Source organism: Tursiops truncatus, chromosome 7 (genome assembly GCF_011762595.2).
Source record: "Tursiops truncatus isolate mTurTru1 chromosome 7, mTurTru1.mat.Y, whole genome shotgun sequence".
Taxonomy (NCBI): domain Eukaryota; kingdom Metazoa; phylum Chordata; class Mammalia; order Artiodactyla; family Delphinidae; genus Tursiops; species Tursiops truncatus.
Genome location: NC_047040.1, coordinates 1,263,945 through 1,277,314, shown reverse-complemented (window position 1 = coordinate 1,277,314; position 13,370 = coordinate 1,263,945). Strand labels below are relative to the sequence as shown.

The 13,370-nt window shown below is 58.4% G+C and overlaps 2 protein-coding genes across 2 annotated transcripts; both read right to left on the bottom strand.

The window, feature by feature from the left end:
* Positions 1-2,717: 2,717 nt before the first annotated feature.
* COPS9 (COP9 signalosome subunit 9) lies at positions 2,718-7,509 on the bottom strand. The gene is made up of 3 exons (XM_033859437.2): positions 7,358-7,509; positions 5,348-5,420; positions 2,718-2,987 (listed from the first exon to the last, which is right to left on the bottom strand). The coding sequence occupies exons 1-3, from the start codon at positions 7,418-7,420 to the stop codon at positions 2,950-2,952; spliced, it is 174 nt and encodes a 57-aa protein (XP_033715328.1). The 5' UTR covers positions 7,421-7,509; the 3' UTR covers positions 2,718-2,949.
* A 4,499-nt stretch (positions 7,510-12,008) lies between these two features.
* OTOS (otospiralin) lies at positions 12,009-12,905 on the bottom strand. Its single transcript, XM_033860360.1, has 3 exons — positions 12,848-12,905; positions 12,709-12,735; positions 12,009-12,193 (listed from the first exon to the last, which is right to left on the bottom strand). The coding sequence occupies exons 1-3, from the start codon at positions 12,903-12,905 to the stop codon at positions 12,009-12,011; spliced, it is 270 nt and encodes an 89-aa protein (XP_033716251.1).
* Between the last annotated feature and the right edge of the window lie 465 nt (positions 12,906-13,370).

Here is a 13,370-nt window from a genome sequence, read left to right as displayed (position 1 = left end):
AAGAGCCCGCAGCTTCCCAAGGATCCACAACACCCCACCTTAGCAGATGATACTCTCCAGGTCCCCACCCCAGCTACCGAGCGGCGGCCCCCATGTGCACCCTCCCCCAGAGGAAAGGGCCTTCCCAATCCTGCGAGCTGTGAGTGGGTGCTGCCCTCCTGGCTCACAGCGAGAAGCGTGGACACTGCCGACGGGCCAGGGAGTGGGACGGACAGAGGGTGCGCCAATCAGAGGCCTTCCCAAGTGCTTGCTGCGGACCCTCAACCCCCAGCGGGGTGGCGCTGGCAGCAGAACAGCAGGGCACCGTGGGAACCACACCTCCCGTGTGGATGAAGACCTCCTGGGCCGAGAAGCCAACAGGCGGGTGCGCCCACAGGTGGCCTGAGCCCCGGGGCCCTCTGCTCGCCTGTCTTCCACAGCTTTCCGACAAATTCTTCCTTTCTTTCGCTTCCAAGGACTCCAATGCAGGATGCTTCCCTCCTGTCTCTTCTCCAGCCCCCAGGAGTCTCCCTCGCCTTCCGCCCATTCTTCTCCCGGTGGCCGCAGGCACTCCGGCCGGAGTCGTGCTTTGCCGTCCTCTGTTCTGCAGCCGGCTGGCAGCCGAGCTTGCGGGGGAAGGCGGTACAGCTTCCCTCTGCCGTGGGCTTTCCAGCCCGGCACGCAGGCCGATCCCTGTGACCCCGGCAGTTAGGAACAGAAAGTGAAAAACACGTGCTTTGTCACTGTGAGCGAAAACACACTACGGACAACGGCTAGAGTTTCCTCGTCAAAGGCATGAGCATCTCCTGAGGGAGCCACCGCTCCCCCAGGTGCCGGCCAAGCCACAGCGAGAGGAGGAAGAAAGGAAGGGACTCTGAACCGCGGCCTCACGGTACTGAGGAAGCTGCGAGGGTTCTGTGAAAGCAAAGGAGGCCTAGAGCCTAGCGCGTAAGCAGAGGCCTGAGAGTGCAAAAGACCGACGCGCGCACGCACGCGCACACACACACACACAGCTGACGTTCACTGAGCACCAGACTGGTCTGAAACTCTGAGGCCAACACGGAGCCCGCTGGGGTCCTACAGCCGCGGCCTGGCAGGGACAGGCCAGCTCCTCACCCGGGCCCGCGGCAGCCCTTCCTTTGCCTGGGCTGCTTCCTCCCTGCTGAAGACCACAGACCCTGAACCAGAAGGCACCGCGGGGACCAAGGGCTGTGTCTACCAACGAGGAACAGAGGCCTGAGGCAGGGGAGCTGATGGGGCACAACCACTGCTCCTCGGTGACATGCTCGACGCAGGGACAACTCGGGGCGCCACCGGCCTGAGCTGTCACCACGCCCTTAACACGGTGAAGTGCCCCGAAGGGCCTCAACTGAGCCGGCTGCAGGGCAACCACCTGCTGGCTAAGGACTCACCCAAATGCCCAGGTGCTCCCCACAGAGCCTTCCGGGCCTGCTCTGAGGAGCCCGCTGAGGAAACGTAGCTGCCTGTGACTTGACCTCAAGGACAAGCAGATGTCTCTCCCTGAGGTCAGGCCGTGCAGCTCGCCTGGAGGCCCTGTCACTCTGGCTGCAGATCTGAGCTGTGAGTCTGACACAGATGTAGCCCCGAATCCCGACACAGGGCGGGGCTTCAAATGAAGGGTGTTCCCAGTTTCTCCCAAGCTGGTCTTCCCAGGGTCGCTGCCCTCGTGTCAGCCCCTTGAGCCGCGCTAGATGACTGGCCCTCCCTCCCGGGGGCCGAGCTCCATCAGGACAGGCCTGCTAAGTGGCAGAAGCCCACTCGGCACTCATGAGAAAACAGGCAGAGGGAACGTCTCGTTCTGTTTAAAATCTCACCTGGTCTTCGGTGAAATGTCTTTCATAACCAGGCCATCGAGGTGCTCCGTACGGCAGTTCTCACGGGGAAGGTCAGCACATCCCAACTCATCTACGTGGCTCTGCTCGACTCTGAGCTGTGGGGACCGATGAAGCCATGTGCCCTGGGCCTTTCCTTAGCGAAGGAACATTCTTCACTTCGAGCCTGATATTAAATAGTAATCTTAGTGTTTACAACCATTATCAATTGCTGAGCTGGACCAGCAAGAAACTTCCCCCGTAGGTGCTGCGCTCTCCTTGGAGATGGACCAACGCACGCATTTCTCAGGTAGGAGGCGTCTCTTCCAGAGTCATTATCGAGTTGCCCTGCTTCTTCCAGCCTCAGATGTGGGGACAGCAGCTGCTCTGACATTAGGAGGGGAAACACGCAGCTACATGTGCCTCCAGGGGAGGGGTGGGACCCGAGTAAGGTCTCACAGGCACTTCCAGGAGCCGGCCTGCACCGCTTACGGGTCTAACACAAACACCACGTTAGCAACCGTGAGCTGTCAGAATTACTCAAGGCCACAGAGCAAAAAGTGCACCATGTGGGGCTTCCCTGGTGGCGCAGTGGTTGACAGGCCGCCTGCCGATGCAGGGGACATGGGTTCGTGCCCCAGTCCGGGAAGATCCCACGTGTCGCGGAGCGGCTGGGCCCGTGCGCCGCGGCCGTTGGGCCTGCGCGTCCGGAGCCTGTGCTCCGCGATGGGAGAGGCCACGGCAGTGAGAGGCCCACGTACCGCAAAAACAAAAAGTGCACCATGTATTTCTATGCTGAGACCTGTTTCTCTTAGCATGGAACACAGGCATGCATGTACACGTATGCACACGGAGACGTCTAGGGATTGTAATATTCACTCAAAAACGCAAGCATTAAAATCACCCTGCAAGGAATAACATCACTTTTTTAATTGAAGTTAAGGACAAAAGGCGGTCACATTCAGAGATTAACAGGCTTCATCCAGATGGTTAAAACTATCTCTTCCTTCTTCGTTAACCATCTCCGAATTTCAAGTGATTTCCACAAGTTCTCCAGAACCATCTAAAACTGTCCTTTGAGGCGATCCACCACACCACGGCATGGCAAAGCCTGAGCAAACGCACCGCCGGACACACCTCACTGGATATCATCGTCATCAAAGAGATCTTCAAAATCTACAAAATGAGCAAAATCACACATTGATGGGGCACACGAGGTCTACAGCTGAGGAAATAACTATAAAATGAGGTATATGGTCATTCAAAACTAGAGAGAAAACAGTGAACAATCTGATAAAGGACTTTTCCCAGGACAGGTTCTCAATTTTATCAATTTTATCCAACCGGGGCTCAGACAGTCCAAAGGGACAGCAGTCCAGAGTGCACCTTTACTCTTGTTTCTATTTAGATGACAATCTTAAGAAAATGCACGAGGGCGTGTTCTGGACCACGTGGGCGACCCCTCACAGCCGTGACTGCATGCCCGTGAGTACGGCCAGGGCTCTGCTCTCCCCAACGCTGTGTGGAGGGCAGGGGAGGTGGGCTGAAGCTGCCTGCGGCTCCCAGCCGTGAGCAGGAAACTGCAGAGCTGGGGGGAGAAAGGCGGTGGAGGGACAGAGCCCTGTGAGAACGACTCCCTTTAAGAGAGTCTGACCTATAGTTAAGCTTGAGAAACACAGCCTGATCACCATTCCCACTAGAAGAAACGCCAGAAATTCACAGCGCGCTGCATGCTGCGAGGGGGTCAAAGCCAAACTCATGGTTATTTGTCCTTCTGTTTACTTCTTTGTATATTTCCTACATCCCCACCACGGGTTATGTGTTACTTTCACAAGAAGAGAAAAAGCCACTCACGTGTACCGTGCACTGAGAATGTGCAGAGTAAGCGAAGAGCCATTAGGAGGACGGGTTGGTCCCCACACCCCTGCTCCCCGGGGAAAGGCACCCAGGCACCTCCTGCCCCGCCCCGCCCCGCCCCCCGGACGGCCCCACCGGTGCCCGCCTCTGCCACCGCCTGGCCTGGCCTGGCCTGTGGTCCCGCAGCTCCGCCACTCTCCCCCTGCGCCCACCTGTCTGGGCTCTCGCCCCGAGCCGTCCCGGCCCACCCTGTCTAGCGCTCCCATTCTGTAAAAGTGAGTGAGCAGAGCGAACCTCGCTTGGGGTTTGAACTCCACTGCCTAGGGGACGACAGGCCATCAAAACCTATCTGTTCAATCATGAGTGAAAAGGACTACGGACAAGTCCTTCCAAAGGCCACTCGGCTTCCTCGCGGGAACGGCTTCCGGCACACCTGGGCCGTCACAACCTGCCGGGCAGCGTCTGCTCGCCTGCGCCCCTTCTCCTCCCTGCCGGACTCGGACTCGGAGGGAGAAGCGCCCTCATCCGCTCCCGTGCTCACCTGGCCTGAAGGCCTGGGCCCTTCTCACAGGTGCTCTGTCAGAATTAAAGGGCTGTAGGTGGAAATCAGCCAACTGTCTCTAAGCCCCGGGCTGGCAGAGGAGGAGGGGGGCTTGCAAGGAGACCCTCAAAGTGTGAGTGGATCGTGCCGTACTGGGGACCACACACCCCTACCCGGGTGAGGTCCTAGCGGCGGCTCTGCACCCCGTGCTCCCCACACCTGCTCCCCCGGAGAACTTAACAAACGTCACCCCCCTCAGTCCTGCGGGGACGCTGCCTGGGGAGAGCAGCTGGGCTCCCCGGGAAGGCTGCCCTCATGCAGCAGCCTGGCTTCTCTCGTTAGGCAACAACGCCTGAAAAGCAGCCAGAAAAAGCAACACGGGCTCGGGCGCCACAGAGGTTCGGGGCCCCTGAAAACCAACATGGCAAGGCAACATCCTGGCCGCCACTAACTAGTGACGAAAGTTCTCTGTAGTGGCGGGCACCCTGGATGACAGACGGACGGTGAGAGATAAAATACCACTTTACTCTCCTAAGAAAGCGAGCTTGTGTTTCTTATGATTTAACCCTTGGTAGGGATGAACATACTCTATAGGAACAAGGCCTTAAGAAACCAGAAGGGGACACGAGAAGGACCCCCTCAAACGTATATGAAGACTTCCTATAAAGTTAGTTTCTCACTGTTTATTTGGTAAAACTCCACCCATGTTCCTGAAGCTAGCATTAAGCCCTTACATGCGAGTAGCTCCCGGTGTCAGAGAAAAGGGGCGGAGAAGAGCAGGAGTGCGGCTGCCACTCTGCACAGGCAGAGCCCAGGGGACAGGAACCCAGGGGCGAACAGGGAGAGGAAAGCAAACCAGCCATCGCGAGAGAGGGGAGACGAGAAAGCCAGACGGACCAGACCCTGCTACAGTTTCAGTGTCCAAGTGCACGTTCATGGCTCAAACTCAACAACTGGAACATAAGACTGGAAGCTTTTTTCCCTCCTGAAAAACAGGGCTGCGTGGCGCTCCAAGAATGGCACAGGACCTGGCCTTTACTGGTCTACGATCCAAGTCACTCAGGTCACGAAGTTGCTCCACTGCATAACTTGCAGAAGAAACAGATTAAAACCGGCCAGCCAATCCCAGCGTCCTTACCATTAAAAAAGTCTGCGTGAACTGCCTTTTCATTGGCCGCCAAGTCCATCAGGAGCCCGGTGCTGCCTCCTGCCTGGGGAAGGAAAGGAAAGCTCAGGGCAGCGGGGTTTTCCGAGAGAACGAGTGGTGTAAGTGCCACGCAGGCTCCACACCACTCCTGGGCAGAAAGTGTCCAGGCCGGAGACAACATTTAGTCCAGGGGAAGGGAGGGAGCGCGCGCAGGGCTGGGGAGGCGGCATTCCAAGGAATTACGGCGAGGGTCCCCTCGGGTCGGACGTCCTCGACTCCTCTCGCCTTTTCCGTAGAGTCCTGCCGCTGCCCCGAACAGCAGCCCTGCTGCGCACACCTGGACAAGAGGCCCCGAGTGCGCGCAAGACTGAGCCTGACCCCTGCTCTGCTCTGGACTGCTTCTGAGAGTTAAACCATTTCCCCTGAGAAACCGACCTGCTGACCTGGGGTTCTGGGGAGGGGGGCGGGGCCATCACGGGCCTTCCCACTGCCACCACTCAACGGTGGCAGTGAAACAACGCCACAACCAAAGCTGGGCAACGTGGCGAGGGTTCTGAGCCTCTTTTAGAGTCACATGGTGACAGCCAGAGCAGAGGCCTCTGGTGGCAGCACCCTGGACGGCCGGCCCACAGGCCCGCTGCCACCCTGACTCCCGACCGCCCCCAGGCTGTCTGCCCTGCCTCTTGCTGGCTCAAAGGGCAGAGCACCTCCCGTGCTCCCTTAGCAGCGGGGACTCTCAGAGCCTTCCTTCCCTCCTCAGGCGCCCTCCTGCCCCGTCCCCACAGGAAGCTGTGCGGATTCTACCTGTGACACAGCTGCGGAGTTTGCGCCTACCTCCCTCTGGAGGCACTGCCTTCATTCAGACCCTCCTCGCGCCCCCTGTCCCCCTGTTTGTACTGCCCCACTCTCTCACCCCAAACCCTCCAGAGCGACGGCGCCACGAACCAGTCAGAGCCGTCACTCCGCACCTTAAAGCCCTCCAGCGACTCCACGCTTGCCTAAAGTAGAGCCTGGAGCACAGGGCTGAGAAGCAGGGAGTGAGTGCAGGTGCCTCGGGACTGCGGTGCAGAGGGCCCACCTGTCCCAGGACGGCTACAGGCCATGCACCATCTGCCCCCCAACCCCACCTGCCCGGCTCCATCCCATTCCCGCTCTCTCAGGCACGACCTGCCCTCCCCTAGACCCTGCAGGCCTCGCTCCCGATCCCGCCAGGCCTCGCCCCTACCTGCGCCCCAGCGCGCCGCCAGCATCTGGCTGCAGCCAGCTGCTCTCCTAAGCCTTTGCTGGGCCACCCCAAAGCCCGGGGGCTTCTAGCAACCCGCACCGCCTTTTGATGCACTAAGAATTGGCACCCAGCGTCTCTCTGTGCTCCCGGGACGCCCAGGAGCACACAGAATGGGTCTGTCCCCCCTGAGGTTTGACAAGGAGAAATCGAGGTCCGGACCCCGCGAAGCCGGCCTGACACTCCGAGCACACACCACCAACACCAGACAGGAACGCCCTGTGCCCAGAGCATGGGGTGACACAACCACCCTGCGCAACTGCCCCGCGCGGAGCACAGACCTGCCAGGCGCCCCTCTCCCCCGCTCCGCGGGCTGGCGGCCGCTTCTTTTCCAAGGGCCGTTGGTCAGCCGAGCTCTCGTCTCCCCTCCTCCCAGACGGGGACTCGCCCCCGCCGCGCCACAGCACGCCATCCCGGCCGGGGCCTACCTCCTCCCCAGCACCTGGCACGAGCTCAACCCCGTCCCCGGGGTCCCCACCAATCGCTCCTGCGGGGCTCCAGGCCGCAGGCACCGACGCTCACCGCAACCCCGGCCCGTAGCCATCCCGGCTGCCACCTCACTGGGTTCCCGGAGGCCCCATTCTCTCGCCCGAGATAGGAACCGCCGGGACGGCGAGCACGCCCGCGCAGACCGCCGCCTTCTCTCGCCCCAGACCCGGCCCGCGCCCGACAGCTGGCCTTGGCTCCGCTCCCGCCCGGCCCGGCGCCGCCCGCCTTACCTCGTCCAGATCCACGTAGGGCCCCGCACCCTCGGGAAACATCTCGTCCACCGCCGGCTTCATCTCCGCCTGCAGCTCCGGCGTCCCCAAACCACTTCCGGCCCGCTGACTCCCTCTTCCGGTGCAAGCCCCGCCTTGGCAAGTCTAGACTCGAGAGGACGGCCGACTCTATGGTTTCGTCCCCCACCATCTGGCAGGTCTAGCCGCCGGAGGACCTTCCACGCTATGGTCCCCTCCTCCATTAGTCGGGGCGGGCAGGACTGGCCTGGTTGGGGCTGGGGTGGGCGGGGTCTCCGCGTGGCTGCCGGCACACAAGGGAAGCCGTGACTTCACCGCGGCCACAGACAGTTTGGACCTAAGGGCCTGACACTGACAGGTGCCCAGGAAATACCCATTAAAGAGTATGCGTGGGTAACAGAGTAAAAAGGCAACCCACAGAATGGGAGAAGATATTTGCAAACCATATATCTGATAAGGGATTAATATACAGAATGTACAGAGGACTCCTAAAATTCAACAACAGAAAACAAGGAGTCCGATTAAAAAATCAGCAAAGGACTGGAATAGACATTTATCCAAAGAAGATTTATAACTGGCCAATAAACCTATGAAAAGATGTTCAATATCACTGATCATCAGAGAAAGACAAACCAAACCACAATGAGATACCACCCCACATCCATCGGCATGGCTACTGTCAAAACCCCAGAAAATACCAAATGTTAGCAAGGATGTGGGGAAATTGGAACCCTTGTGCGCTGTTGGTTGGAATGTAAAATGGTGCGGCTATTGTAGAAAACAGTACGGAGGTTCCTCGAAAGTGAAACATAGATTTACCGTATGGTCCAGGATTCCACCCTAGGCATAAACCCAAAAGAATTGACAGCAGAGTCTCGAAGAGGTATTTGTACACCCACGTTCACAGCAACATTTTTCACAATGGCTAAAATGTGAAAGAACTCGGGTAGGTATCCCTCAACATTTCAATGGTTGAGCAAAATGTGGTCCATCCATACAGTAGAATATTATTCAGCCTTTAAAAGGAAGGACATTCTGACAGCTGCTCCAATGTGGATGAACCTTGAGGACATTATGCTTAGTGAAATCTCCAAAAGACAAATACCGTATGATTCCGCTTATATGAGGTACGCGGAGTAATCAAATTCATAGAGACAGAAAGTAGAATGGGGCTGGGGGAGGGGGAGGGGGAGTTAGTGCTTAATGAGGAGAAGAAATAGCCTGGAGATGGATGATGATGGTTGCATAACAATGTGAATGCACTTAATGCCTCTCAAAAATAGTTAAGATAGGGCTTCCCTGGTGGCGCAGTGGTTGAGAGCCCGCCTGCCGATGCAGGGGACGCGGGTTCGTGCCCCGGTCCGGGAAGATCCCACATGCCGCGGAGCGGCCGGGCTCGTGAGCCATGGTTGCTGAGCCTGCGTGTCCGGAGCCTGTGCTCCGCAACGGGAGAGGTCACAACAGTGAGAGGCCCGCATACCGCAAAAAAAACAAAAACAAAAAAAAAGTTAAGGTAGTAAATGTTCCATTGTATGCATTTTATCATAAGTTTTTAAAAAGAATGTGAATGAGAGAGAAGTGAGGGCAGGAGGGAGAGGGGAAGGGATGGTGGGGAAGGAGAGCATGAGATATCTGAGCTAGACTTTTAGAAGTAGGTAGGCTTGGGGGCTAAGCTGCCAGAGAAGTGGGGGTGGGGGGGGAGGGGAAAGGGAGGGTGGTTCCAGGGAGACGGGAATTGAGCCTAGATTGAGCAGGGATTGTGGCCCCGGGTCAGGCGTGGGTGGACAGCGCAGGGCCAAGGGAGAAGGGAAGGTGACTGGCCGGGTGGGTGAGCCTCCAATGTCACCATGACACGAGTCACCCCAAGTGCCCGAGGGAAAGTCAGACCAGTGAAGCCTGAGTCCGTGGTACCAGCCAACTCCCCTTCTGAGTCGTTTCAAAGCGCAGGGACCCCCATTCCTGTGGAGGGGTGAGGTCTCCAGGAGAGCGGGGCACAGAGTCCGCCCCAGGGGACACATGTTTATGTTTGTGGAGGAGCAGAAGCAGGGCAGTGATGTCACAGGGCTGGAAGGACAGGGTAGGCTTGGGGGACCCCCAGAGCACCAGGGGATTGGGCTTGTCGCTGGGTGATCACATCCAGACCATATCCTTTGAGAGTGAAAGGGACCCTATTGGTGACTGCTCCAGGACAGCAGGTGTGAACAAAGAATGTCGCAGGCCATATCAGTAAACAAAGGATGTTGAGGCCCTCAGGCCCTTAGCCTCTCAGCCTCTGCAGCGGCTCCCACTGTGCACCCTGAGGGGATTCAGGATGGAGGGAAGTAGGATCCTGGCCCGCAGGAGAGTTCAGGTACATATCAAAGGAGTAATTTCAGTGAGCCCAGACGCTTGCATCTTCCCGTACAAAGAAAAGCACTAAATTCATTAACTTGAGATGTCTGGTTTTCTTTAATTAGCAGGAATCTTTTGATGTCCCAACTACCTAGTCTTTTTTGGCAAAAACTATAGATCCTGGCTCCTCCCTTCCCTCTTCAGGACCCTGAGATCTGAGAGGCTGTCTCCTGAGCTTAAGTCCTCAGTATGTCTGCCAAATAAAACATAATTCTCAACTTCTAGGTTGTGCGTTTTTTTCAGTCGACAGGGGCATTGACTGCTGGGCACAGAGGGCGTGTGGCCCCCCAGGCCATCAGCGGCGAGGCAGGGATGAGAAGACAGTGGCTGCCAGTGGTGCTTGTTGGTAGCAAGCATTGAGGGGTGAAGCCAGCTGAGGACATGGGGCAGGAATTGGAGGGGTCCCCCGCCACCAGGTCTGACTGTGAAGGGAAACCAAGAGGGGTGCACAGAAGGGAAATGGAGCTGTGTGTGCTCAGGTGAACAGAGAGGATCCTGAATGGGGAGCCGGGTGCCCCCAGGGCCACAGGGCAGGCGGGTAGGGCGTCTGCTGAGGGTTGCTTGAGGGTGGGTTTTTCTTCTTCTGAGAACAGGAGGGCAGCTGGGACTTTGAAGACACGCAATAATGCAGCTATGTGTCTTGGGTGGTCATGGGTGTGTCCAAGAGGGGACACAGCTCTGGCCAGGGCACCCCAGGGGCTTCCCCGGGAGGCGCACGGGAGGCAGTCCTTCGAGCACTTTGGAGGGGCATCTGGAGCCGTCATTCTCCAATGCTTGACGTAACCGGGTGCATGAAAATCCGAGTGGCATGAAAATGACCACACACACGCAAACACACACGCACGCACATGAATTAACACACAGGTCAGCACCATGTCCAGGGGGTGAGGGTGCCTTTCGTCTGGTACGTTTGGTCAAGGCCCAGCTGCCACAAGTGGACTCTCATGGGAGTCGGGACTTTGTGTGTGTGTGTGTGTGTATGTGTGTGTGTGTGTGTGTGTGTGTGTGTGTGTGTGCAGTTAATTTACAGAAACCAAACTCAGACCAGCTCAAGGGGGAAAAGAAACAAAGAATGTACTGGTTTTTCCCAAAGCGACAGGCTAGGCCAACAGATTCTTCCTCTTTCACATTGAAGCCTGGACACAGGGAGGGAAGCTACACGTTGGCCACAGGAGGTGGAGACAGAAGTGAGGGCAGGAAGCCTTGCTGGACGGCTGGGGCCAGTGGGTAGCCACTGCCTGGGCACCGCGGCCACCTCCCCTCCCCCTCCCAGGTCCCTCCCAGCACAGCTGGGTGTCCATGCCAGCGTCCCGGGAGAGAACTCTCAGAATAACCCCTACTTCTCACTCACCTTAAAGGACAGCCTGCAGACCCTGGAGGCTGCACACAGGATGGCGTTCATTCCATCACATATTTCCAACGAGCAGAACACGCAGCACCCGAGTTTCACAAAACCTTACAAAATTCTTATTGTGTGTAATGGTTGCTATGGTTAGATGCTAGTACAAATACCAGTGTCTAAAGTTAAATAGGGAGTATTTTCTATTATTTTATTTTAAAGACAAGCAGCTTGCAGCCCATTAAACCGATTTCTTCGCCCCCTGATGGGGCGGGGCCCGAAGCTCGGCATCCTGGCTCTGCCCAGGGCAGGCAGCCCCACTCCCCCCAAGTCCCCGAGTCTGCACTGCTGGTGGTCATGTTTTGGGGGCCCTTCTGCCTGCAGACCCAGCGCCCAGGCACTCGGCGATGCCCACAGACCGGCTGCCCTGGTGTGAGCTGAGCGCGAGGGGTGGAGCCCCGGCAGGGCGTCCAGCCCAGGGAGGCCGCTGTGGGTCTGCCTGTTGTCCAGCTCAGTGGCCAAGGGTGGGGGGGTTCCTGGGGCGCAGCTGCCTGGATGGGACCTGGGTCCTGTCAACAAGCCAGGCAGTTACCTGGTGTCTGCTTGCCTCAGTTTCCCCCCCTACACTCCGAGGATCCTCCTAGGGTCAGTGAGGACAGGGGGCATCGCAGTTGGTACTCTGTGGACAGACACCATGCACAGGCCTTTCTAAGAAGTGTTCCCTGATGGGCAAGAGGGGCCGGGCTGATTTGTCAAATGAGAGAGTAAGCGGAGCAGAGTGGAGATGCTTCTCCTAAGAAAACCAAGAAGACCACCACGTGCGTCGTGCATTCAAGCCAGGAGTTTATTCAGTACGAGGCCGGCCCGACTCCCACGGGCTGGGGGCCCCCCTGCCCCGGATGCTCACTCCTCCCTGTAGGGGACGTGGAAGCCCAGGGTGGTCCCCAGCGGGAAGTGGGCAAAGAAGGTGCGGGCCATGTCCTCCAGCTGGGGGTAGGCCCCCATGGCCTGGAAGTGTTGCACATAGTTCCAGAAGTCGGACGTGGAGAAGGGCCAGTAGGGCATGGCCGGCAGCTCCGCGTAGGGGTCTGGAGGGAGGACAACAGTTGCTCAGGGGCTGACCCACCCGCACCTGCGCGGAGGCACTGAGCCTGGCCATCTGAGGAGCAGCTGCGGGTAACACCAGCCCTGCCCCTCAGGACTCCTGGCCTGGGGGACAGAGGAGGGGAGAAGGGCGAAGTCTGGCCCATCCTGCAGACACTGAGCGGGATGCAGGGCATGCGGGTGGGATTCGGACGACACCACAGCCCCCAGCCTTGGAGTCCGGATGCTCTGCACCAAGGTGGGACTAGGGGCCTGAGATGAGAATGCTGGGGTCCTCGGGGGCTCAGAGGGTCTCTCCTGCCCGGTGTGTCCCCAGTGGCTGGAGGAGAGGGCCCAGGGAAGAGGCTGCAGTCCCTCTGCCAGTGCGGCTCAGCCTACACCTGAGCCGGGGCTCCCACTTCCCCTGCTCTGGACCGGAGGCCAGCTCCCACCCAGCCACTCTTCTTCCCCCACCGCCCCCCAGACACGTGAGACCAGAATCGGGAAAGCAATACGGTACCTCCTTCCTCCTGCACCGGCTTGGCCCCTGCGAGGGAAGGGAGAGAAGTCACCCCAGAGGCCCCCCAGGAAGGACCTCACCACCCACTGGTACTCCAGTGCCTAGACAGGACAGCACAGGAGGACAGGCAGCCCCTCACCTGCCAGAGGTCCCAGCAGGAGGCAGAGGGCCAGCCCGGGCACCAGGCAGGTCTTCATGTTCCCCAGGCCTGTCCCCCACCGACCAATGGTGCTCAGGTCCACCTGCAGCAAGAGGAACCCGGACAGGTGAGACCACCCACCCCTCGGACCGCCACTGCTCCCGCCACCCACAGGTGGGCCACTCCTGGGAAAACAGCTCTGGTGAAAAGAGAAGTTGCCAGTGTTTTCCTGACAATTTCGATTTCAGTGGCTTCAAGCCTTTCCTCTGAGGCTAACCCCCAGGCAGAATCAGTTGGCCTTATTTAATTTAACTATTTAAGGAATCCCCCCCCAACCCCGCATATGCCCTCCCCAGAGGTTACCTCGCAGCTGCTGTCCCCCAGCCGTGTAGCCTGGCGGGCGTCTGCTGCCAGCGCACAGGCTCCCCTTTATAAAAGGCCGGGGACAGGGGCAGACGTCACCTCCGTGAACCTTCAAACTGAATATTCCATCCCCGCCCAGAGGACTGAGGGCTTCTGTGAC